Genomic DNA, 27,193 nt, shown 5'->3' with positions numbered 1-27,193 from the left:
GAAATTTCTTCACCCGAAGGGTTATGAATGTGTGGAATTCACTACCACGGAAAGTAGTTGAGGCCAAAAGTTGAGAGATTTCAAGAAGAAATTAGATATTGCTCTTGGGGATAAAGGGATCAAGGGGTAGGGGGAAGGCGGGATTAGGATATCGAATTTGATGATCAGCCATGATCAAAATGAATGGGGGAGCAGGCTCAAAGGGCTGAATGGCCTACTCCTGCTTCTAGTTTCTATGTTTTTATATTTCTAAGATTCTGATTTGATCACGGTTGAAATGCTAGCTAACGCACCTGAAAATGCGGCAGGAACTGGGTCTACTGGTAGTCCTTCCGTGCCTGTGATGGATAGATTTCCCAATCGGGGAGGGGAAAGGACAAATATTCTCATTCACCATGTCAAGACAATGGCCGGGATTTTCCTGTCCCACCTGCGGAGGGAATCACCGGAGGACGGGAGGAGAGGCAGGCAATTTAAGTCCATTGGCTTCTTGCAGGAATCTCGGCCAACATGCTGAGTACAGATCTCAGGTTAACACGAGGAATGCCACTCAGTGAGCCTCGGCCATTCCCTTCTTCTTCACTAGGATCGATTCAGGTCAGACTCTCAAGTTAGGAGAATAAGAGGAGGTTCACCTACCTACATCAGTGATGGACCCTAATTGGCTATTTCCAATTGTTTCTATAATTTAGTCTGTGGTCTATTCCATGGCACTCTATTTTATGCTTTGTTATACTATATATATGTATATTTTTTACTCATTTATGGGACATGGGTGTCGCTGGTTGGCCAGCATTTATTGCCCATCCCTAGTTGCCCTTGAGAAGGTGGTGGTGAGCTGCCGCCTTGAATCGCTGCACCTCTGTGGGTTGACCCACAATGCCATTAGGGAGGGAATTCCAGGATTTTTACCCAGCGACTGCGAAGGAACGGCCATTATATTTCCAAGTCAGGATGGTGAGAAGCTTGGAAGGGAACTTGCAGGTGGTGGTGTTCCCATGTATCTGCTGCCCTTGCCCTTCTAGATGGAAGTGGTCGCGGGTTTGGAAGGTGCTGTCTAAGGATCTTTGGTGAATTGCTGCAGTGCATCTTGTAGACGGTACACACTGCTGCTACTGAGCGTCGGTGGTGGAGGGAGAGGATGTTTGTAGATGTGGTGCCAATCAAGCGGGGCTGCTTTGTCCTGGATGGTGTCGAGCTTCTTGAGTGTTGCTGGAGCTGCACCCATCCAGGCAAGTGGAGAGTATTCCATCACACTCCTGACTTGTGCCTTGTTGATGGCGGATTGGCTTTGGGGAGTCAGGAGGTGAGTTACTCGCCGCAGTATTCCTAACCTCTGACCTGCTCTTGTAGAGAATGTGCTTGTGGTGAGTCCAGTTGAGTTTCTGGTCAATGGTAACCCCAAGGATGTTTGCAGTGGGGGATTCAGTGATGGTTACACCATTCAATTGGTTTACTTACTCCTCTTTCTTCTGAATTACGAAGGAAACCCGGCTTGCTCTCCCACGTCTTTGTCCTTCAATACCTAGAGCAATGAATGAATGATCAATATCAAATTTAAAAATACCAAATTCAACTTAATTCGAAGTACCCATTGACATTCTTTCCCTCTGAAATGGGTAACTTAGGATGAGTCACCAGTTATTGTGGCATGATTTGCACCCTGTGCCCCCCAGCATTACTGGGTCCCTACACCATCGCACCACTGTTTCTCCAACATATTCAGCGCTTCTATTTTCCTCTTATGGTTAAATGCAGAAGATTGCGCATGCATTAAAGCAACTACCTAAATTACCACAGACCGTACGAAACAAATCTTAATGAGTCCAATGCCAGCAGTTATTCATAGAATCATAGAATTCCTACAGGGCAGGAGAGGCCATTCGCCCCACTGAGTCTGCACCGACTCTCTTACCCAGGCCCTCTCTCCCGTCCTATCCCCGTAGCCCCACGCGTTTACCATGGCTAATCCATCTAAACTACACATCTTTGGACACTAAGGGGCAATTTAGCACGGCAAATCCATCTAACCTACACATCTTTTGGACGGAAGGAAACTGGAGCACCCGGAGGAAACCCACACAGACACGGGGAGAACGTGCAAAGTCCACAAGACAGTCACCCAAGGCCGGAATCGAACCCAGGTCCCTGGTGTCGTGAGGCAGCAGTGCTAACCACTGTGCCACCGTGCCGGTACAAGGTACAAGATTGGTATAAGATAATCACCCCCCCTTATGCTCAGTCAAAACCTGACACAGAAATGAATCAGAAGAAAATAATACTTGTTTGAAACAGCATTTGATCTTAATCATTACATTAGTGACTATCATATATTGATGATCCCTAGTTTTGGACTCCACTATAAATAGAAAATCTTTTTACATCTACCTTATCAGAAGAAAATCCTTCATAATTTTGTTCACAACAGCTGGCCACACACCCAACACGGCCCCAATAAGAATTGTTTAGTGTGGTCCAATGAAATTAGGAAATCGGTGTTGCATATGCAGAATCTTCTGCACATAATCATAGTATCTTTATAGCCCACAAGGTGGCCATTCGGCCCATCAAGTCTTCATTAACTCTCCTGCAGAGCATCACACCCAGGCCCTATTCCTGTAACCCCACATATTTATCCCGCTAATCTCCAGAATCTATGCATCTTGGGACACTAAGGGACAATTTACCATGGCTAATCCCTCTAACCTACACTTCTTGGGACACTAAGGGGAAATTTATCATGGCTAATCCACCTAATCGACACATCTTTGGACACTAAGGGGCAATTTAGCATGGCCAATCCACCCAGCCTGCACATTTTTGGAGTGTGGGAGGAAACTGGAGTACCCAGAGGAAACTCACACAGACACGGGGAGAACCTGCAAACTCCATACAGACAGTGATCAGAGGCCGGAATTGAACCCAGGTCCCTGGCGCTGTGAAGCAACAGTATTAACCACTGTCCAAAGATGTGCGGGTTAGGTTGATTGGCCATTATAAATTGCCCCTCAGTGTCGGGGGGGGGGGGTGGGTTTGGACTATAAATATGTGGGGTTACGGGGATGGGACCTGGGTGCTATTGTTGTCAGTGCAGTCTCGATGGGCCAAATGGCCTCCTTCTGCACTGTAGATTCTATGATTCTACTGTTGCCACTGTACTGCTCTTAATCAGGAGAAAATAGTTCTCATTGATTCATAGCTATTAGTTTCTAGTCGTAATTATTGGAATTTGACTTGAATATTTTGTTCTTTCCAGTCATCCAATAACATGCACTCCATTGGAAATTGGACTGTCTTTTTAAAATTTACTTATGGGTTGCGGGCACCGATGACTAAGCAGTGGGCAGTGCCTAACTCTAACTGCTCTTGAGTAGGTGGTGGTGGACCACTTTCTTTAATGTGCGTAGTGAAGTCACATGCACAGTGGTGTCAATGAGGATGTTCCAGGATTTTTGTCCGGTAACAATGAAGTAATGGTGTTATAGTCCCATGTCAGTGCCCTGGCCCTTCTCGGTGGTAGAGGTCACGCTCACTGTCAAGGGAACCGTGGTGAGCTACCGCAGTGCATCCTGTAGATGGTACACACTGAAGATGGTGGTGGGATTTAGGCCAGGATTCTCCAACCTCGCCCACAGCTGGGGTTCTCCAGCAGTGAGTGGAGATTTGGCTGATTGCCAAATTCTCCATTCTCGCTGGCAGCGGTAACGGGACATGTGAGACTGGAGAATTGAGTGGACTGCTTTGTCCTGGATGATGTCGAGGTTCTTGAGTGTCTTTGGAGCTCCATCAAATGGACAGCATTCCATCACACTCCTGACTGGTGCCTTGTAGCTGGGGGAACGTCTTTGGAGAGTCGAGACGTGAATCACCTGCTTAGAAAGAAAACAATCTTCTTTCTTCACCATCCTTGCCATCAGTTTCTTCGCCGTCCTTGTTGCAATATCCTGGAACCTTCCTCCCTAACAGCACTGTGGGTGTACCTACACCTCGCAGACTAGAGCGGTTCAAGGAGGTGGTTACTACCACTTTCACAAAGGGCAACTAGGGATGGGCAGTGAATGCTGGCCTTGTGAGAGACACTCATATCCCATGAGTGAATTTCAAATAAAACACTGGGAGTATTCGTGGAGAGAGAAATGGCATTAACATTTCTGAGGAACATTTCTGATGAAAGAACTTGGACCTGAAACTCTAACCATGTTTCTCACTTCACAGATGTTCCTGAAGCTGCTCCTTCATCAGGTGAGTGACCTGATGAAGGGGCAGTGCTCCGAAAGCTCGTGATTCCAAATAAACCTGTTGGACTTTAACCTGGTGTTGTGAGACTTCTTAACATGCCACCCCAGTCCAACGCCGGCATCTCCACATCATCTGATAAAGATGGCCAGCTTTTCCATGGACGAAAAACCATGGAAGGCATCAGTCAACGTTGTGATGACTCGGCCGGAATATTCCGGCTGTTCGCGCCTGCGAGATCCCGCCGCAGTGAACAGAGATTTTTGGCTGAGCGCCAAATTCTCCATCCTCACGGGGCGTGAACAGCCAGAGAATTCCGACCCCTACATCAGATCATTGAGTTGGTGAGTGCGGCAACATATTCAATAGTCAGAATCAAAATGTCTGCACATTATGTTAGCCCCATGCAGTCCCTGATTACAATGACTTTGAAACGACAATTCCTTTCTTTGCATTTACTAATAAGAAATAAAGCATTTAACAGTTCTGAATGATCGAACGGTTTTGCTGACCTTTCACTTTAAGCTGGGCGAGCTCCAACTCATGGTAGTGATCCCGGAACAAGTAATGGAAATCCTCCCACATTAACTCCTCTTTATCCTCGAATCCTGCATCTTTGAACATGGACTCGATCAAACCCTGGATCTGTTCCTTTGGCAAGCAGTTGTTCGAGATCTCAATGAAGGATCTAAAATAGTAGGAGGTAAACAACTCTTGCTTATCCATAGGATTACCATAGCCATAGAAACCCAACAGTGCAGAAGGGGGCCATTCGGCCCATCGAGCCTGCACTGACAACAATTCCACGCAGGACCTATCCTCGTAACCCCACATATTTACCTTGCTAATCCCCCTGACACTTGGGTCAATTTAGCATGGCCAATCAACCTAACCCGCACATCAAGGGGCAATTTATCATGGCCAATCCATCTAACTTGCACATCTTTGGACACCAAAGGGGAATTTAGCATGGCCAATCTGCCTAACCTGCACATCAAGAGACAATTTATCATGACTAATCCACCTAACCTACACATCTTTGGACACTAAGGAGAATTTATCATGGCCAATCCACCTAACCTACACATCTTTGGACACGAAGGGGCAATTTAGCATGATCAATGCACCTAACCTGCACATCTTTGGACTGTGGGAGGAAACCAGAGGACCCAGAGGAAACCCACACAGACACAGGGAGAACGTGCAAACTCCACACAGACAGTTACCCAAGCCGGGAATCGAACCCGGGTCCCTGGAGCTGTGAGGCAGCAGTGCTAACCACTGTGCCACCCAGGCACCCCTAAATGCAGCTTTCTGGAGATGCCGGGGATTGAACCCAGGACTTCACACATGCGAAGCTCGTGCTCTACCACTGAGCTACATCCCCAAGCCCTTAAATCAAATAAAACAAGGGGCAGGACTCTTCCATCATGTAAGGACCCAAAGAAGACAATTAGGTCACTTACAGCTTGGATCTACTTGATTAACGAGGAGTCTCCCACCATCCAGAACCTAGATGCTGTCTGTAGGCAGCACTATTGCCAATAACTCTTTTTTTACCGGAAGCACCTTTTTTTTGGTTACTCTAAAGACATAATTGAAAGGTTACGGCACAGAAGGACCCAGCGTGAATGCCCCGGCTCTCTGAATGAGCAACGTACGTAATGCCACTCCCCCACTTTCTCCCCGTACCCCTGAACACTCTTCCCCTTCAGATAACAATCCAATTCCCTCTTGAATGCCTTGATTGGTCTTGCTTCCATACATAGAAACATAGAAACTAGAAGCAGGAGTAGGCCATTCTGCCCGTCGAGCCTGCTTCGCCATTCATTTTGATCATGGTTGATCATCAAATTGCTGTAAGTGTTTTAACAACACCAGGTTAAAGTCCAACAGCTTTATTTGGTAGCAAATGCCATTAGCTTTCGGAGTGCTGCACATCATCAAATTGTCAGGCTTCCAGGTCCTAACCACTCAGTTCATGAAAATGCTTCTTCTCATGACTTCATTGCTTCTCTTGCCCATTTACCTTCAACCTGTGCCCTCTCGTTCTCGATCCTCCCAACTGTCAAGGTTTCCATTCGGCCCATTCAGTCTGCACCGACTCTCTGAAAGAGCATCTTACCCAGGCTCACCCTCCCACCCCATTTTCATAACCCCACACATTTACTATAGCTAATCCACCTAACCGACACATCTTTGGACACTAAGGGGCAATTTAGCATGGCTAATCCACCTAACCTACACATCTTTGGACAATAAGGGGCAATTTAGCATGACTAATCCACCTAACCTACACATCTTTGGACAATAAGGGGCAATTTAGCATGGTCAATCCACCTAACCTACACAGCTTTGGACAATAAGGGGCAATTTAGCATGGCTAATCCACCTAACCTACACATCTTTGGACAATAAGGAGCAATTTAGCATGGCTAATCCACCTAACCTACACATCTTTGGACAATAAGGGGCAATTTAGCATGGCTAATCCACCTAACCTACACATCTTTGGACAATAAGGGGCAATTTAGCATGGCTAATCCACCTAACCTACACATCTTTGGATACTAAGGGGCAATTTAGCATGGCCAATCCACCTAACCTGCACATCTTTGGACAATAAGGGGCAATTTAGCATGGCTAATCCACCTAACCTACACATCTTTGGACAATAAGGGGCAATTTAGCATGGCCAATACACCTAACCGACACATCTTTGGACACTAAGGGGCAACTTAGCATGGCCAATCCACCTAACCTGCACATCTTTGGACACTAAGGGGCAATTTAGTATAGCCCATCTATTTAATCTGGAATGTGGGAGGAAACCGGAGCACCTGGAGGAAACCCACGCAGACACGGGGAGAATGTGCAAATTCCACACAGATAGTCACCCAAAGCTGGAATTGAATCGGGCGGCACGGTAGCACAGTGGTTGGCACTGCTGCTTCACAACTAACCACTGTGCCACCGTGCCGCCCGTGGAGTGCTCTTGTTTCTGAATGCATGTTTTCAATTTTCAAGGACAGCGCCCGCCCCCCCCCCCCCTCCTCCATTGAGGTTCAGCTGGGTACGATGCTCTTGTGAGAGAGTTAGCACAGGCTCGATGGACCGAATGGGATTCGACGGTAAACAAGAGAAAAGCATGTGAATAGAACAGACAGTTGAACAAACGTTGAAATTCCATAAGTTTGCCCAAACAGCCCATGATGGGGCGGCACGGTGGCACAGTGGTTAGCACTGCTGCCTCACAGCGCCAGGAACCCGTGTTCGATTCCCGGCTCGGGTCACTGTCTGTGTGGAGTTTGCACATTCTCCTCGTGTCTGCGTGGGTTTCCTCCGGGTGCTCCGGTTTCCTCCCACAGTCCAAAGATGTGCGGGTTAGGTTGATTGGCCAGGTTAAAAAAAAAAATTGCCCCTGAGATGCGTAGGTTAGAGGGATTAGCGAGTAAATATGTGGGGGTAGGGGCTGGGTGGGATTGTGGTCGGTGCAGACTCGATGGGCCGAATGGCCTCTTTCTGTGCTGTAGGGTTTCTATGATTTCTATGAACCCGGGTCCCTGGCACTGTGAGGCTGCAGTGCTAACCACTGTGCCTCCGTGCCGCCCTGTGTAGGTACTGCGCAGAGGAACATGATACATGCACTGGGTACAATACAGTAAGAAACGCATGTGAAATTTACTTGATTTACCTCAGTAGCTGTGAGAATTCCTCCTTCGACATCGATCCACTTCCGTCTACGTCATACATTGCAAACATTAGCTTAGATTTCTCCTCTGGTGAACCTACACAGAGGCAAATGGGATAGTTTTAACTTGTTCCACTGTGGAAATGGAAAAGTCTAATGGTATCTATGACAGGAGGATGATAAAACAAAATTGTCAGGTTACTGATGTAAAGGATCATACTCCGGGTACAGTACACTCAGAGGTAAACAGCCTTGCAAATGAAACATTTGGTTTACATCACACTGAGGGGGGCCTGGCAAAGTTAGTGTTGTCACTCGGACAGCTAATCAGGAAATGATACGGCGATTTGACCCAACAAGAGAGAGTCCACCAGGATCCCTATCAAAATATTTTTACTCAGAAACCCCAATTGTACTAGATAAGTTGCCTAAGGGAAACTGGAAGGGTGAATAATCACACAGTTTAAAAATCACATAAGCTGCAAAGCTGAACCTCAGTCACACAGGGAAAGCTATGTGCAAATGACAGGATGGTACTAAGATTGACGGAGTTGTGGATAGTGATGAAGATTGTCAGAGAATACAGCAGGATATTGATAGGCTGGAAAATTAGGTGGAGAAATGGCAGACGGAATTTAATCCGGACAAATTCGAGGGGATGCATTTTGGTAGATCCAATTCAGGTGGGAGCCAAAAAATTAAAGGCAGAACCATCAGGGGCATAGACACACAGAGAGATCTGGGAGTACAGAGAGATCTGGGAGTACAGGTCCACAGATCCTTAAAAGTGGCAGCATAGGTGGAAAAGGTGGTGAAGAAAGCATATGACACGCTTGCCTTCATCAGCCGGGGCATCGAGTATAAAAGTTGGCAAATTATGTTACAGTTGTATAAAATGTTGGTTAGGCCACATTTGGAATACTGTGTTCAATTCTGGTCACCACACTACCAGAAGGACGTGGAGGCTTTGGCGAGAGTACAGAAAAGGTTTACCAGGATGTTGCCTGATATTGGACAGAGATAACTCCTATACGTCTATTGGCATGTGCTAATTACTTGTAATCGAAGCTGAGACTTTAATTGCCTATGTATTTCTAAATTTTTCATTCTGAAATCACAACACCAGGAGTGATGTTCAGGTTTCCCAAGGCTGGAAGGCAGTCTAGACCCTATCCCAGGGGAGTATGCTGAGGTCAACCCTTTGCCCCCAACTCGAGGCCAGTTTTGCATTATCAACGGCCAGGAACCTGATCGGGGCTGGAGGAGGGCGGATGAATGGCGATGGATTGGCTGACCGTCGACAATCCCGTTTTAGCCTTGACGTCCCATTCAGTGGGACATTGGGATTCCTGCCAGCAGCGAACAGGGCTGGTGAATCCCCCCTCAATGTTCCCTAGATTTCTATATTAGCTACTATTTGGGGTTGGGGGTTAGGAACATAGGAATTAGGAGCAGAAGTAGGCAAATTCAGCCCACAGAGCCAATCAGATCATGACTGATCTCGTCCTCAAATCCACCTCCCCACCTGTTCCCCATATTCCCCTATCCCTTTTTTTATTAGAAATATATCTCTCTCCTTCTTGAAACCATTCAATGATTCAGACTCCACCGCGCTGTGGGGCAGCGAGTTCCACAAATTCACCCCCCTCTGCAAGAAGTCGTTCCTCTTCATCTCAGTTTTAAATCTACCGCCTCTCAACCTATACCTGTGACCTCTTGTTCTAGACTGCCCCATAAGAGAACATTTGGTCAACATTTACTCTATCAATCCCTTTTAAAATTTTATCTACTTCGATCTAATGCCCTCTCATCGTTCTAAACTCCAGCGAGTACAAGCCCAAACTGTTTAATCTCCCCTCGTACGTCAACCCTTTCATCCCCGGAATCAATCTGGTGAATCTTCTCTGAACTGCCTTCAATGCCACCACACCTTTCCTCAAATAAGGAGACCAAAACTGGACACAATACTCCAGACATGGTTTCACCAACACCCTATCCAATTGCAACAACACTTATCCAGTCCCTTTGCAATAAATGCCAACATCCCATTGCCTTTTTTATTACATGCTGTACCTGCATACCGACTTTCTGTAATTCATGGACAACGACACCCAGACCCCTCTGCCCAGATGCATACTTCACCTGCCCATGGTTCTTTTACTGCCTGACATGATTCCCTGACCAGACAGCAACAATTAGACTTAAATCAAGAAGTAGCAGATAAGATTCATTTTCCAATAACACAGGACTGAATGTATTGAGGATGGAGAGTAATGTACATACACCACATCTACTCCACATCAGTTTAAATCTTTGTCACTTGTACCCCTGTTGGTCAATCTTCAAGGCAAAGCAAATGTCTCAGCCAACCCTCCTGTCCCGAATTACCTTTCATCAAGACGACAAAGATGTCCAGGAACTCCCGGAATGAGAGGTAGCCATTCCCATCCTTGTCAGCTAACGCAAACATCTGCTCCACGAACATGGAGTCCTCCTTCAGCCCCAATGCCCCAGCAAACTCCGCACTCGTCAGCTCACATGTCAGAGACTCTTTCGCCTTCTTCGAAATCTCGTCGTCAAAGTTGCCAGCGTTCGACCCGTCAATCTCCAGGACCTAAACGTGGCAAACGGTGCGGGAAAAGACAATGGAGAGTAATCATTTGGAATTGTTCACCATGTGAAGACATGGGGCAGCACGGTGGCACAGTGGTTGGCACTGCTGCCTCACAGCGCCAGGGACCAGAGTTCAATTCCTGGTTTGGGTCACTGTCAGTGTGGAGTCTGCACGTTCTCCCCGTGTCTGTGTGGGTTTCCTCCGGGTGCTCCGGTTTCCTCCCACAGCCCGAAAGACGTGCTGGTTAGGTGCATTGGCCGTGCTAAATTCTCCCTCAGTGTACCCGAACAGGCGCCGGAGTGTGGCGACTAAGGGATTTTCACAGTAACTTCATTGCAGTGTTAATGTAAGCCTATTTGTGACACTAATAAATAAACTAAACAAAATAAGCTAATAAACGAAATAAACTAAACTAATAAACTAAATATATAAACCTAACTTTAGGACGGCATGGTGGCACAGTGGTTAGCACCCGGGTTCGATTCCCGGCTTGGGTCACTGTCTGTGTGGAGTTTGCACATTCTCCCTGTGTCTGCGTGGGATTCCTCCGGGTGCTCCGGCTTCCTCCCACAGTCCAAAGATGTGCGGGTTGGGTGGATTGGACATGCTAAATTCTCAGGGGGATGAGCTAGGGTAATTGCGTGGGGAAAAGGGCCTGGGTGGGATTGTGGTCGGTGCAGGCTCGATGGGCCGAATGGCCTCCTTCTGCACTGTATGAGTCTATGATAAACATTTAGATATAAATAATGATGACACTAAGATTGGTGGAGTAGTGGATGAGGTGGAGGGGTGTTGTAGGCTGCAAAGAGACATAGATAGGATGCAAAGCTGGGCTGAAAAATGGCAAATGGAGTTTAACCCTGATAAATGTGAGGTGATTCATTTTGGTAGGACTAATTTAAATGTGGATTACAGGGTCAAAGGTAGGGTTCTGAAGACTGTGGAGGAACAGAGAGATCTTGGGGTCCATATCCACAGATCTCTAAAGGTTGCCACTCAAGTGGATAGAGCTGTGAAGAAGGCCTATAGTGTGTTAGCTTTTATTAACGGGGGTTGGAGTTTAAGAGCCGTGGGGTTATGCTGCAACTGTACAGGACCTTGGTGAGATCACATTTGGAGTATTGTGTGCAGTTCTGGTCACCTCACTATAGGAAGGATGTGGAAGCGCTGGAAAGAGTGCAGAGGAGATTTACCAGGATACTGCCTGGTTTGGAGGGTAGGTCTTATGAGGAAAGGTTGCGGGAGCTAGGGCTGTTCTCTCTGGAGCGGAGGAGGCTGAGGGGAGACTTAATAGAGGTTTATAAAATGATGAAGGGGATAGATAGAGTGAACGTTCAAAGACTATTTCCTCGGGTGGATGGAGCTATTACAAGGGGGCATAACTATAGGGTTCGTGGTGGGAGATACAGGAAGGATATCAGAGGTAGGTTCTTTACGCAGAGAGTGGTTGGGGTGTGGAATGGACTGCCTGCAGTGATAGTGGAGTCAGACACTTTAGGAACATTTAAGCGGTTATTGGATAGGCACATGGAGCACACCAGGATGATAGGGAGTGGGATAGCTTGATCTTGGTTTCAGATAAAGCTCGGCACAACATCGTGGGCCGAAGGGCCTGTTCTGTGCTGTACTGTTCTATGTTCTATCTATAAAGCTGGTTATTATTGTCAGCAATATTAGCAAATATTGCTCTTTCGGAGACTCAGCGCAGATTCAATGTGCCAAATGGCCTCCTTCTGCACTTAGGGATTCTATGGCTAACTGTAAGGAAAGTACAGTAAGAAGTTTAACAACACCAGGTTAAAGTCCAACAGGTTTATTTGGTAGCAAAAGCCACACAAGCTTTCGGATACACAAGCTGTTTTTTGTTTCTTTTGCTACCAAATAAACTTGTTGGACTTTAACCTGGTGTTGTTAAACTTCTTACTGCGTTTACCCCAGTCCAACGCCGGCATCTCCACATCATAACTGTAAGGAAGTCAGCTGCTGTTTTATATGGTCAGCTGCCTTTGCGAAATGTGCATCTGGAAATCCCGACCCACCTCCATTCCCACCTCCACACAAATGGGTCGGTGCCATGCCTGGACACGTGACAACTGGAGGTCAGCTACTCTGCCATTTTTACAACAGAGAGGCTTGTCATTGCTATGAGAATCCAGGCCTCTGAATCACAGATGTCAGTAATTCACTCTGGCACATAATTCGTTATTTTAGTACTCATATCCTGAAATGATCTCCTGAACTCACACACGTTACGTCAGCACTCGCTGTTCACCATTGGTTCCAAACAACATGTGCAGAACTCTTTCCAGCAACCACATTAAAAGATAGAAATTGCTATTAAAGATCCTCATACATCAAGGGTAATTAGCAGGGTAAATACGTGGGGTAAGGGAATGAGGTCTGGGTGGGATTGTGGTCGGTGCAGACTCGATGGGCCGAATTGCCTCCTTCTGTACTGTAGGGATTCCATGATCCACAATTAATACTTGTAATATAGTCTTCTGTTTATCATTGTGAAGCAGGTTATTTATTTCAAGCAGTTTAATGCCTCCAATGAAACAGCAAATAAGTGCTTGGCAACTGCTTATTTACATAGAATCCCCGCAATGTAGGAGGCCATTCGGCCCATCGAGCCTGCACCAACTCTCCAAGAGAGCATCTCACCAGGCCCACCTGCCCGCCCCCATTCCCTTAACCCCACCCACTTACCCCACTAATTCACCCTAACCTACAAATCTTGGGTACACTGAAGCACGGCCAGTCCATCTAACCCGCACGTCTTACGGACTGTGGGAGGAAACTGGAGCACCCGGAGGAAACCCAGGCAGACACGGGGGAGAAAGTGCAAACTCCACACAGACAGTGACCCAAGGCCAGGATTGAATCCGGGTTCCCTGGCGCTGTGAGGCAGCAGTGCTAACCGTTATGCCACTGTACGTGTCTGATGTTGGTGATCCAGGTGTGTGAAACATGATGGGCGGAATTATCCGGCCGCGCTGGTCTAAAAGCCGGAAATCCACCCCCCTGACTGTCAATGGACCTTCACATTGTCCGCAACCCGCCCGCTACAATTGCAGTGGCGGGGCAGGGTGGGGGGAATTCCGGCCAATGAGCGCAGATTAGATCTGGTAGGAGCAGCTGTGAACTTTGCGGAGTCCTTTGGAAAGGTTGGGTACCTTGTTGAAGAGGTGGGGTACACTTTTGGAGCAGTAGGCTACCGCATTAGAGAAGGACCTAGGACGGCAATGGGGGAAAGCGAGGCGCCCATCGGGGGGACCCTGTCAAAAGTGAAGTAGTTTTCCCTCCCCAATTAAGAATTATTTTCTAATCCCATTAATGAAGACAGAGACCTTGAAGTGGAATTTATGACAGGTTTCATTATCTAAAATTCCATTAGCAACTCGGAAACAAGTGTGCATCCATATATAGTGAACCAAATCAGTGGATGCGTAAGAGGAATGTCAGATCGACGTGACAGCGACAGTACCTGTGCAAACACACGGCGGAAGAATGTATCTAAGATCTTAATCCGCTGCTGCTTCGTCACGGCTTCTTTCAGCAGAGTGCGTTCTTTCACTTCATGGATCAGCAGAGTATTGCCGTGCCTTTCCAGATGTGCTTTCAAATCTTCCACAAAGCTATTGCGACCTTCTTCGCCATCAAACATCAGCACCTGGACACAAGATGTGGTACTCGGATTAGATTCGTGGGGTGTGCCACATTTAACAAAACCACTAAGACAGAAACACTGAAACGTTTGAGATCCCGAAGGCGATAAGATCCAGACCAGAAACTCCAAGGTGTTTTGTGGAGGTAGCCTGGACCCATTTGATTTTTGGCATTAGGGTGAGCATTCAGGTTTCCTCCGGCTGCTCTGGTTTCCTCCCACAGTCCAAAAAACACACTGGTTAGATGCATTGGCCATGCTCAATTCTCCCTCGGTGTACCCAAACAGGCGCCGGAGTGTGCCGACTCGGGGATTTTCACAGTAACCTCATTGCAGTGTTAATGTAAGCCTACTAGTGACACTAATAAATAAACTTTAAAAAAAGTATAAATTGTTTCACTCCAGGTATGATTCATGTGACCCATTAGGAAGCTTTTTAAAGTTTATTTAAGAACACTTTTTAAAATTCATTCGTGGGACATGGGTGTTGCTGGCTGGCCAGCATTTATTGCTCATCCCTAGTTGCCCTTGAGAAGGTGGTGGTGAGCTGCCTTCTTGAATCGCCACAGTTCACGTTCTGTGGGTTGACCCACAATGCCGTTAGGGAGGGAATTCCAGGATTTTGATCCAGTGACTATGAAGGAATGGCCGATATATTTCCAAGTCAGGATGGTGCTTGGTTTGGAGGGGAACTTGCAGGTGGTGGTGTTCCCATGTATCTGCTGCCCTTCTAGATGGAAGTGGTCATGGGTTTGGAAGGTGCTGTCTGAGGATCTTTGGTGAATTGCCGCAGTGCATCTTGTAGATAGTACACACTGCTGCTACTGAACGTTGGTGGTGGAGGGATTGAGTGTTTGTAGATGTGGTGCCAATCAAGCGGGCTGCTTTGTCCTGGATGGTGTCAAGCTTCTTGTGTGTTGTTGGAGCTGCACCCATCCAGGGAAGTGGGGAGTATTCCATTAGACTCCTGACTTGTGCCTTGTAGATGGTGGACAGGCTTTGTTGAGTTACTCGCCACAGTATTCCCAGCCACTGACCTGCTCTTATAGCCACTGTGTTTATGTGGTGAGTCCAGTTGAGTTTCTGGTCAATGGGGAACCCCAAGGATGTTGATAATTAGAAGAGAACAAAATTATATTTTGTTATATCCAATATTACCAATTACAAGACTTAGACATGGCAAAGTACAATCCTTAACAGCTAGCTATCTCTGTTGTTCCAATTTAAAGCAATACCCCATAGACATACATCTTTCTTCAGTTATTAGTATTAGATATTAGTTAGCACAAAAACAAGTCTGCTCACGCGATGCTGGATTTTCAGCTTTTTAACACTTCTGGACAGAGATCCCGACAGCAGTTTTCAGAGAAGGATATATCATCTAGACAGCAAAACCTCAGAGAGGTAAATATAGTCTCTGATAGCTTCCAGTCTCCAGACTTTAGAGATGGGGTAAAAAAGAGACACTGTTCTCCCTTTAGCTTGAATATATTCTGTGAACAAAATCCAGCTTCCCCTGTCACATGACCAGACCTGCCAATCATCCCAATGAAGCCCCACTCTGCAAAGTCCCAGGGGGAAACCGGCAGAGCAGCCTTAGTTCAGATTAGAACTAACATTCTAGCCATTAGAAGCAATTATGCTGTTGCAGCAACAATACAGGGTGCCGGTAGACAGAGCAGCTCCGAATGCATAAAACTGCTACAACAGATCCTGCACAAGAATATGACTCTAATACATTTCTTAAAAGGCACAGTATCGTCACGAGGGGGACTTGACAGCGTAGATGTCAGGACAGTGTTTCCACCCATGGAGCAGAGTAGAACCAAGGGACACATTTTAAGAATAAGAGGTCTCCCCATTTAAGACTGAGATGAGATTTTTTTAATTCTCTTATTCTCCCAGGGTCATTAAAGTTTCAAGTTTATTTATTAGTTATTACACTGAGGGAGAATTTAGTATGGCCAATCCGCCTAATCAGCGCGTCTCTCAGACTGTGGGAGGAAACCGGAGCACCCGGAGGAAACCCACGCAGACACGGGGAGAACGTGCAGACTCCGCACAGACAGTGACCCGAGGCCGGATCAGACCCGGATCCCTGGCGCTGTGAGGCAGCAGTGCTAACCACTGTAGCAGGGGATCAGTATATTGCTATACGTGTTGTAGGCCAGGTAGTTAGTTGTGTGGATGTTGGGTTACACAGGTACATAAGGGGTCATATTATTTCGGGGGGAAGCAGTGGGCCAGTGATATTATCACTGGACTAGTAATCCAGAGACCAAGGGTAATGCTGTGGGGACCCGGGTACGAATCCCACCATTGCAGATGGTGAAATTCGAAATCAATAAAAATCTGGAATTAAACGTCTAATGATGACCATTGCCGATTGTTGTAAAAACGCATCTGTTTCACTAATGTCCGTCCTGATGTGGAGATGCCGGCGTTGGACTGGGGTAAACACAATAAGAAGTTTAACAACACCAGGTTAAAGTCCAACAGGTTTATTTGGTAGCAAAAGCCACACAAGCTTTCGGAGCTCTTAGCCCCTTCTTCAGGTGAGTGGGAATTCTGTTCACAAACAGAGCTTATAAAGACACAGATTCAATTTACATGAATAATGGTTGGAATGCGAATACTTACAACTAATCAAGTCTTTAAGAAACGAAACAATGTGAGTGGAGAGAGCATCAAGACAGGCTAAAAAGATGTGTATTGTCTCCAGACAAGACAGCCAGTGAAACTCTGCAGGTCCACGCAACTGTGGGAGTTACAAATAGTGTGACATGAACCCAATATCCCGGTTGAGGCCGTCCTCGTGTGTGCGGAACTTGGCTATCAGTTTCTGCTCAGCGACTCTGCGCTGTCGTGTGTCGCGAAGGCCGCCTTGGAGAACACTTACCCGAATATCAGAGGCCGAATGCCCGTGACCGCTGAAGTGCTCCCCAACAGGAAGAGAACAGTCTTGCCTGGTGATTGTCGAGCGGTGTTCATTCATCCGTTGTCGCAGCGTCTGCATAGTTTCCCCAATGTACCATGCCTCGGGACGTCCCGAGGCATGGTACATTGGGGAAACTATGCAGACGCTGCGACAACGGATGAATGAACACCGCTCGACAATCACCAGGCAAGACTGTTCTCTTCCTGTTGGGGAGCACTTCAGCGGTCACGGGCATTCGGCCTCTGATATTCGGGTAAGCGTTCTCCAAGGCGGCCTTCGCGACACACGACAGCGCAGAGTCGCTGAGCAGAAACTGATAGCCAAGTTCCGCACACACGAGGACGGCCTCAACCGGGATATTGGGTTCATGTCACACTATTTGTAACTCCCACAGTTGCGTGGACCTGCAGAGTTTCACTGGCTGTCTTGTCTGGAGACAATACACATCTTTTTAGCCTGTCTTGATGCTCTCTCCACTCACATTGTTTCGTTTCTTAAAGACTTGATTAGTTGTAAGTATTCGCATTCCAACCATTATTCATGTAAATTGAGTCTGTGTCTTTATAAGCTCTGTTTGTGAACAGAATTCCCACTCACCTGAAGAAGGGGCTAAGAGCTCCGAAAGCTTGTGTGGCTTTTGCTACCAAATAAACCTGTTGGACTTTAACCTGGTGTTAAACTTCTCACTAATGTCCGTCAGGCAAGGAAATCTGCCGTCTTTACCCAGTCTGGACTACATGTGATTCCAATGTAGTTGACTCTCAAATGCCCTCTGAAATAGAGAGCAGTTAGGGATGGGCAATAAATGATGGGCCCAGCCAGCTACATACACATCCTGTGAGTGAAGAGAAAAAAATATCGGGAGTGTGTGGGTTCTCCCCGGAGCTCGGGCTGACGCAAAACACAAAGAGCTGCTCGGAGTTAACAATAACGCTTTATTGTTCTAAGTCCTAAGTCCTATTGTCTGGAACGAGCTGCCAGAGGTAGTAGAGGTAGAGGCGGGTACAATTTTGTCTTTTAAAAAGCATTTAGACAGTTACTTGGGTAAAATGGGTATAGAGGGATATGGGCATAATGCGGGCAATTGGGATTAGCTTAGGGGTTTAAAAAAAAGGGGTGGCATGGACAAGTTGGGCCGAAGGGCCTGTTTCCATGCTGTAAACCTCTATGATTCTTTGGCTCCTTGGTCGCCAGCCATTGCAAACCCACTTCTTCTGTATGTGTCACCCCAAATCGGGAAACTGTCGGCAGCTCTTGGGTGGTTTCATTTGGTTCCATTTTTTTCAATCTGCTATCGATATGGAATCGGTTGAATTTCATTTTACTGTCATAAAAGGATGAAGTGGAAACGGTCACCTGCTTCAAGTTTCTAGCAATCCAGATCACAAACAATCTATCCTGATCCCTCCACGCCGACACTATAGTGAAAAAAGTCCATCAACACTTCTACTTTCTCAGAAGGCTAAGGAAATTTGGCATGTCCGCTACGGCTCTCACTAACTTTTACACATGCGCCATAAAAAGCATCCTTTCCAGATGTATCATAGCTTGGTATGGCTCCTGCTCTATCCAAGACCACAAGAAACTACAAAGGGTCGTGAATGAAGCCCAGTCCATCACTCAAACCAGCCTCCCATCCATTGACACTGTCTACACTTCCCGCTGCCTCGGAAAAGCAGCCAGCATAATTAAGGACCCCACGCACCCCAGACATTCTCTCTTCCACCTTCTTCTGTCGGACAAAAGATACAAAAGTCTGAGATCACGTACCAACCGACTCAAGGACAGCTTCTTCCCTGCTGCTGTCAGACTTTTCAATGGATCTATCTCGCATTAAGTTGATCTTTCTCCACACCCTAGCTATGACTGTAACACTACATTCTGCATTCTCTCCTTTCCTTCTCCCCTATGTACTCTATGAATGGTATGCTTTGTCTGTATAGCGCGCAAGAAACAATACTTTTTACTATATCCCAATACATGTGACAACAATAAATCAAATCAAATCAACCGACTCAAGAACAGCTTCTTCCCTGCTGCCATCAGACTTTTGAGTGGACCTACCCAATATCAAGATGATCTTTCTCTACACCCTAACTATGACTGCAACGCTACATTGTGCACTCGCTCGTTTCCTTCTCACCTGTGTCCTCTATGAACGGTATGCTTTGTCTGTATAGCGTGCAAGAAACAATACTTTTCACTGTATCCCAATACATGTGACAATAATAAATCAAATCAAATCAGTCACATCTCGATCACTTTGTGCCAATTTCCTTACTTGGCGAATGCAAATCAAAAATCAGAAAAGTAATTGTCAGCTTTGGCATCAACTATTGACGAATAAAAGCAGAAACAGGCCAAAACCAGTTAGGCAACCCCCTCTGTGAGTCACTGAATCCATGCACTCATCAGTTTTGAGGTGCAGCAGATTTTGAAATTTGACAAGTCAAACAACAGAAGGCCATTTCTAGGAAGGAAGGAAAAATAGAACATTTTTGACTCACTAAACATGACAGGTCAGAATCAAACAAAGCAGCCTTTGTGGCTCATCTGTTCTAAAGATAACTCAGCAAAACATACAAGTTGGACAGGTTGATTTCAAAGAAAGGCAGGACTGGTCCCCAGTAAAATAAATCAGTCCAATTTGCAACCAGGATAAAATGAAGACGTGCATTTGATTCCATAGAATCCTACAGTGCAGAACGAGGCCATTCGGCCCATCGAGTCTGCACCGACCACAATCTCCCTAGGCCCTATCCCCTTAACCCCATGCATTTACCCTCACTAGTCCCCCTGACACAAAGGGGCAATTTAGCACAGCCAATCCACCTAACCCGCACATCTTTGGATTGTGGGAGGAAACCGGAGCACCCGGAGGAAACCCCACACAGACACGGGGAGAATGTGCAAACTGCACACAGACAGTGACCCGAGCCGGGAATCGAACACGGGTCCCTGGCGCTGTGAGGCAGCAGTGCTAACCACTGTGCCACCGTGCCGCCCCATCATGGGCTGTTTGGGCAAACTTATGGAATTTCAACGTTTGTTAAACTGTCTGTTCTATTCACATGCTTTTCTCTTGTTTACCGTCGAATCCCATTTGGTCCATCGAGCCTGTGCTAACTCTCTCACAAGAGCATCGTACCCAACCGAACCTCAATGGAGAGTGGGGGCGGGGGGGTGGGGGGGGGGGGGGGGGGGGGGGGGGCGGGCGCTGTCCTTGAAAATTGAAAACATGCATTCAGAAACAAGAGCACTCCACGGGCGGCACGGTGGCACAGTGGTTAGCACGGCTGCCTCACAGCGCCAGGGACCCGGGTTCAATTCCGACCTCGAGTCACTGTCTGTGTGAAGTTTGCATATTCTCCCCGTGTCTGCGTGGGTTTGCTCCGGTTTCCTCCCGCAGTCCAAGGATGTGCGGGTTAGGTTGGTTGGCTATGCTAAATTGCCCCTTGGTGTCAGGGGAATTAGGACTGTAAATATGTGGGGGGGAACGGCGATAGGGCCTGGGTGGGATTGTTGTCGGTGCAGGCTCGGTGGGCTGAATGGCCTCCTTCTGCACTGTAGGTTGTATGATGCGATTCTATGGCTGAGTTCTTGCTTACCAGATCATATTCCTTGGGGACCTTCAGCAGCAACGCTTTCTGTTTATTGTTGGTGGATTGAATAATATCAGCGAAGCCCCCCTGACATAGATTGACAGTTCGGATCAGGGCACGTTTGCTGTCCATGACCGTAATGCTTTTGGTGGAGTCGAAGACAATGTTGACAGGCCGGAATGGTGCCTTGGGACCTAGCCATTCAGAAACTAAATGTAACAGGAGAGAACGTACATCAGGTAAGGAGCATTTTGGATGATAACTGAAGACTCTCTCAACATGTCTCTGGCTAGACAGCTGTGATGACTTCAGCCAGGCTAATGAGGTTGGCTTACTAGAGTATGAACTACCCGATGAATCCTTAGACACCCCCCCTCGGGTCAGGTGCCCCACAACATGTGCCACCTCACGGAAATGTCCTTTTCCACCGCGCGGAGGCGTTTCCTGTACGGGCTGCTGCTGCACACCTTCCACTACCGCGTCCTCGCCTGTCGCCCGGATACACCTTGGCGGGCCTTGTTGCCGCTGGGCGGCGGAGGTCCCCAGTGGAGGTCCCTCTATGGAGGGATCTCCCCCAATTATCTTGGGGACCTGGGGTGGAGGGTGTTGCACGCAGCAGTGCCGTACAACTGTAGGTTTTTTAGGTTCATGGGCTCCCAAGCTTGCCCCTTCTGTGGCCTTGTGGAGTCCGTGGACCATGTCTACGTTCTGTGTTTTAGATTGCACACCCTTTTTGTTTTCCTGAAAAACCTTTTATTAATGTTTTGTTTGCACTTCAGTCCCACGCTCCTGATCTATGGGCACCTGGTGCGGAGGGGGCAGGTCGGGATGGCGACCTCCTCGTGAACCTGCTCCTGGGCCTGGTGAGGCGCGCCATTAACAGGTCCAAGCAGCGGGCGATCGATGGGGTCGTCCATCCTGACTCTCTGCCCCTCTACTGTGGCTACATTTGCGGCCGGGTGTTCCTGGAGAGGGAGCATGCGGTGTCCACAGGCGCAGTTGACGCTTTCCGTGCCCGCTGGGCACCGCAGGGGCTGGGGTGTATTATCGACCCTGATAATCACCTTTTGATTTGATGCTTTACGTTTCCTTTGTGATTTGATTTTTGGTTCGGGCTGTTCCCCCTCCTTTTGAGGAGCTGCCCTTTTTAATTTGTCCCTAAGTTAATTTGAGTTTGTTTATTTGCTTGGTATTCAAAAGAGATACCTGATGAATCCTAATTGACGGTTAAATCAGGGAGCCTCATGCTCCCTATTTAAAGCAGGTGTGTCAGATTCCCAGGCTGCATTCAGCAGGGAGCAACTGGAGAGCTGGCTGTGTACAGATGTATGGTGTAAATAAAGTAACTTGGTGACGGGACTTTCGCCTCCGTAGAGTTATTACAACAGTGGAACATGGAATCACATCCCAAAATAGGTGAGGATCGATTTCCCAATCCATGCACTTGTGGCCATTGGATAGTGGGAGGGTTTCGGTGAATACGGAAAGAGTAAGCAAAGAGGAAAAAAAACCCACTAAAGATGCCTGCCAGTTTTTCCATCAATTTAAATAAAAGGACAATCAGAAAAGCTTTGTTGGAACATCAGAAAGTAAGAATGATTGTGGGTCCTATCCATCCCGTTTTCCAATATTTACTGATACACAAGGAATCATAGAATCCCTACAGTACAGAAAGAGGCCATTCGGCCCACTAACCACAATCCCACCTAGCCCCTATTCCCATAACCCCATGCATTTACCTTGCCAATCCCACTGACACTAAGGGGCCATTTAGCACGGCCAATCAACCTAACTCACACATCTTTGGACAATGGGAGGAAACCGGAGCACCCGGAGGAAACCCACGCAGACACGGGGAGGACGTGGAAACTCCACACAGACAGTGGCCCAAGGCCGGAATTGAACCTGGGATCCTGGCGCTGTGAGGCAGCAGTGCTAACCACTGTGCCACAGGGCCACAGGGCCAGCAGAGTGACCTGAAGAGACATTGACTTGGTGCAGGAATCCATTCTGCCCCTCACAAAGGGAATTTTCCCATCCTGCATGTCATGGGAATTGTAGCAGTGGGCGGGTGGGGGTGGGGGTGGTGGGAGCTGGGGGGGGGGGGGGGGAAAGGGAGGGGGGGGGGTGGGGGGGGGGGGCGGCGGTGGTGCGAGCCGGCGGGGAGGATGGACCATGAAAAGGTCCGTTGTCCTCGGGTGGGATTTTCCGGTCTTGGGGTGAGCGCGGCCGGAAAATCCTGCCCGATATGTCCGAAGCAGAAACCTATTTTGGTGAAAGTTTCGCAGTTAATGGTTTATAATGTGTATGGCTTGGAAACATTTCTGGAGCCAAGTCAATGTCTCTTCAGGTCACTCTGCTGGCATGGTGGTGCTGTGGTTAGCACTGCTGCCTCACAGCGCCAAGGTCCCAGGTTCAATTCCTGCCTTGGGTGACTGTCTATGCAAAGTTTGCACGTTCTCCCCGTGTCTGCTTTGGTTTCCTCCTGGTGTCCAGTTTGCTCCGACAGTCCAAAGATGTGTGGGTTAGATGGATTGGTGATGCTAAATTGCCCCTTAGTGTCCCAAGATGTGTAGGTTAGGTGGATTGGCGATGCTAAATTGCCCCTTAGTGTCCCAAGATGAGTAGTTAGATGGGTTGGCCATGTCAAATTGCCCCTAAGTGTCCCAGGATGTGTAGGTCAGATGGATTGGCCATGCTAAATTGCACCTTAGTGTCCAAAGATGTGTAGGTCAGGTGGATTGGCCATGTCAAATTGCCCCTTAGTGTCCCAGGATGTGCAGGTTAGATGGATTAGCCAGGGTGAATGTACGTGGTTAGGGCACGGCAGAGGGCCTTGGAAAGAACTCTGTCAGAGAGTTGGTCCAGACTCGATGGGCTCAATGACCTCCTCTGCACTGTCGGGATTGAGGAGAACAGAGACCACTCCATCTGACGAAGGAGCATTGCTCCGAAAGCTTATGGTATTTGCTACCAAATAAACCTGTTGGACTTTGACCTGGTGTTGTGAGACTTCTTACTGTCGGGATTCTCAGTGAAAGGAATGTGCATTGTTCCGAAACCAGTTGTCAGTGGGTGTGGACACATGTAATCTGTCACTTGGCATTGTCATTCAGTGTGAGAAATGAGAAGCATTCCCTCCAGAACCAAGTAAACAAGAGACTGTTATTGTGTACAGGTCAGACAGATCATACAAATGGCCAACATTTACCCAGTCTTACATTTAGTTTCAGAGTTAAACATCACAAGCACATACCTCCGAACCCAACCACCCCACTGAGTCAATTTACAGGCATTCAAGTGGAAATCCAGGTACAACCCATCATCTGATACAAATGACAAAGTGCTGAAATACTTACTGGACAACAAGTTTGAGTCTCAGTGATCCATGAAAATTGTGAAATATGTGGAATGCATTAATGCATGTGGAGGACATATGTGTAGGAGGATAAATAACATCGTATTTGATTCCATTCTCTGAACTGAGTATGAATCATTTTACAACTATTACCTCAACTTTTTTTGCAAACGTTAAGAACAAGCAATGAGTAGCTCAATGAAGTGGTTGGGGCGGCACAACGGCACAGTGGTTAGCCCTGCTGCCTCACAGCGCCAGGGACCCGGGTTCGATTCCCAGCTCAGCTCACTGTCTGTGCGGAATCTGCACGTTCTCCCCGTGTCTGCGTGGGTTTCCTCCGGGTGCTCCGGTTTCCTCCCACAGTCCAAAGATGTGCAGGTTAGATACATTGGCTAAATTCTCCCTCAGTGTAACCCGAACAGGCGCCGGAGTGTGGCGACTAGGGGATTTTCACATTAACTTCATTGCAGCGTGAATGTAAGCCTACTTGCGACACTAATAAATAAACGTACTTCATTTAACGTACTTACTAATAACTAAGCTTAAATTTAAGAATTGGGTCCCCACAAGACGAATATAAATTCTGGAAACCCATGGAACGAAAAGTGAAGTTGGCTTAATCAGTCAGCATTGTTCATGGTCCAGGATATCACACCGGTTTGGAAAGAGAAGGAGAGACAATCGTCGGAATTCTCCCACCCCGGAATTGATGCGGGCGAGGTGCAGACAATGGAAATGCCCGTTGACCTCAGGCGGGATGTTGGGTTGAGTGAGGCCATAAAATCCCGCCCAATTAGTGTACAGTATTGGTCACCTTATTTAAGGAAAGATGTAAATGCATTCGAAGCAGATCGGAGAAGGTTTACTAGGCCAATGCCAAGAATGGGTGGGTCTACTGCCATCTGACGAAGGAGCAGCGCTCCGAAAGCTAATGGTGTTTGCTACCAAATAAACCTGTTGGACTTTAACCTGGTGTTGTTAAAACTCTTACTGAGTAAAGTCTGGACAGGTTAGGTTTGTATCCACTAGAGTTTAGAAGAGTAAGAGGCTACTTGGTCGAAACATTTAAGATCCTGATGGGACAAAAACAGAAAAATGCTGGAAAATCTCAGCAGGTCTGACAGATTCTGTGGAGAGAGAATAGAATTTTGAGTCCAGATGACCCTTCGTCAGAGCAGATGCTCTCAAGCCTGCTAAGATTAAAAAGATGCTCTCTGACCTCTTGAGGTTTTCCAGCATTTTTCTGTTTTTGTTTCAGATTCCAGCATCCGCATTATTTTGTGTTCATTTAAGACCCTGAGGGGTATTGCCAGGGTGGATGCGGAGAGGATGTTTCCTCTTGTAGGATCTAGCACCGGGGGTCACTGTTTAAAAATAAGGGGTCACTCATTTGAGACAAATGAGGAGAAATCATTTCTCTCAGAGTCCTGAGTCTCTGGAACTTTCTTCCTTAAAAAGCAGTGTAAGAAGTCTCACAACTCTCCATTCATCTGATGAAAGAGCAGCGGTCCGAAAACTCGTGATACCAAATAAACTTGTTGGACTTTAACCTGTTGTTGTGAGACTTCTTACTGTGCCCACCCCACTCCAATGCCAACATCTCCACATCAAAAGGCAGTGGAAGTGGAATCTGAATATTTTAAAAGCAGAGCTAGATAGATTCTTGATTAACAAGGGGGTGAAAGGTAATCAGGGGTCGGCAAGAATGTGGGGTTGAGGTTACAATCAGATCAGTCATGATCTTATTGAATGGTGGAACAGGCTTGAGGGGCCGAATGGCTTTCTCCTGCTTCTAATTCGTACATTAGACAAATCAAGAAGCAGAGGATGGGAGAACCCCATTGGGCTGTGAAAAGCTTGTAAGTTTTAGGAGAAAGATATGGATCCTAATAGAATTTGAATAGTTCTGATTTCAACACAGTCGGTATATAGATTGATGAAGAATATGTGGAACTTGCATGTTTATAAGCTGGGAGCAACTAAAGAGGGGAATTCCAGGATGCACTGATTGTTTAGTGAGAGGGAGATTAATATTACTTGAGAAATGGTGCTGGGAAAATTGATGGGATTGAAGGCGGATAAATCCTCAGGGCCTGATAATCTACATCCCAGTGTACTTAAGGAAGTGGCTCCAGAAATAATGGAAGCATTGGTGGTCATCTTCCAAGAGTTTATAGATTCTGGAACAGTTCCTGCAGATTGGAGGGTAGCTAATGTCACTCCAATGTTCAAAAAGGAAGGTAGAGAGAAAACAGGGAATTATAGACCAGTCAGTTTAACATCGGTAGTGGGAAAAATTTTTGAATCTATTATCAAGGACTTTATAGCAGAGCATTTACAAAGAGGTGGCAGGATCAGACAGAGTTAGCATGGACTTATGAATGGGAAATCGTGCTTGACAAAAGCGTTGAAATCCTTTGAAGACGTAACTAGTAGAGTTGACAAGGGGGAACCAGTAGATGTGGTATATTTGGACTTTCAGAAAGCGTTTGACAAAGTCCTGCACAAGAGATTATCGTGCAAGATTAAAGCACACGGGACTGGGACAAGTAGAAATCATAGAAACCCTACAGTGCAGAAAGAGGCCATTTGGCCCATCGAGTCTGCACCGACCACAATCCCATCCAGGCCCTACCCCCATATCCCTACATATTTACCCACTAATCCCTCTAACCTACGCATCTCAGGACACTAAGGGGCAATTTTAGCATAGCCAATCAACCTAACCCGTGTATTGAGATGGATAGAAAACTGGTTGGCAGAGAGGAAACAAAGAGTAGGAATTAATGGGTGTTTTTCAAATTGGCAGGCAGTAACTAGTGAGGTGCCACAGGGATCGGTGCTGGGACCCCAGCTATTCACAATATATATTAATGATTTGGATGAGGGAACAAAATATAACATCTCAAAGTTTGTAGATGATACCAAGTTGGGTGGGAGGGTGAACTGTGACAAGGATACAGAGGTCCATCAGCATGATCTGGACAGGTTGGGTGAGTGGGCAAATCAATGGCAAACGCAGTATAATTTGGATAAATGTGTGGTTATTCACTGCACGTTTATAAGCTGAGTGTAACTAGGGAGGGG

At 47.0% G+C, this 27,193-nt stretch overlaps 1 protein-coding gene across 1 annotated transcript in view; it reads right to left on the bottom strand.

Annotated features, from left to right (window-relative positions):
• Positions 1-27,193, bottom strand: part of LOC144480537 (dual oxidase 1-like) — a 142,312-nt gene that overhangs the window by 45,434 nt on the left and 69,685 nt on the right. The window contains exons 17-22 of the mRNA XM_078200103.1: positions 20,755-20,957; positions 14,029-14,214; positions 10,316-10,541; positions 7,931-8,024; positions 4,749-4,924; positions 1,462-1,525 (exon numbers count right to left, since the gene is read on the bottom strand). Coding sequence (XP_078056229.1) covers positions 1,462-1,525; positions 4,749-4,924; positions 7,931-8,024; positions 10,316-10,541; positions 14,029-14,214; positions 20,755-20,957 — 949 coding nt within the window. The remainder of the gene's footprint in view (positions 1-1,461; positions 1,526-4,748; positions 4,925-7,930; positions 8,025-10,315; positions 10,542-14,028; positions 14,215-20,754; positions 20,958-27,193) is intronic.

This window comes from Mustelus asterias, chromosome 29 (assembly GCF_964213995.1).
Source record: "Mustelus asterias chromosome 29, sMusAst1.hap1.1, whole genome shotgun sequence".
Classification (NCBI taxonomy): domain Eukaryota; kingdom Metazoa; phylum Chordata; class Chondrichthyes; order Carcharhiniformes; family Triakidae; genus Mustelus; species Mustelus asterias.
Note: the sequence above shows the minus strand (reverse complement) of the source record. Positions and strands in the feature narration are given on the sequence as shown.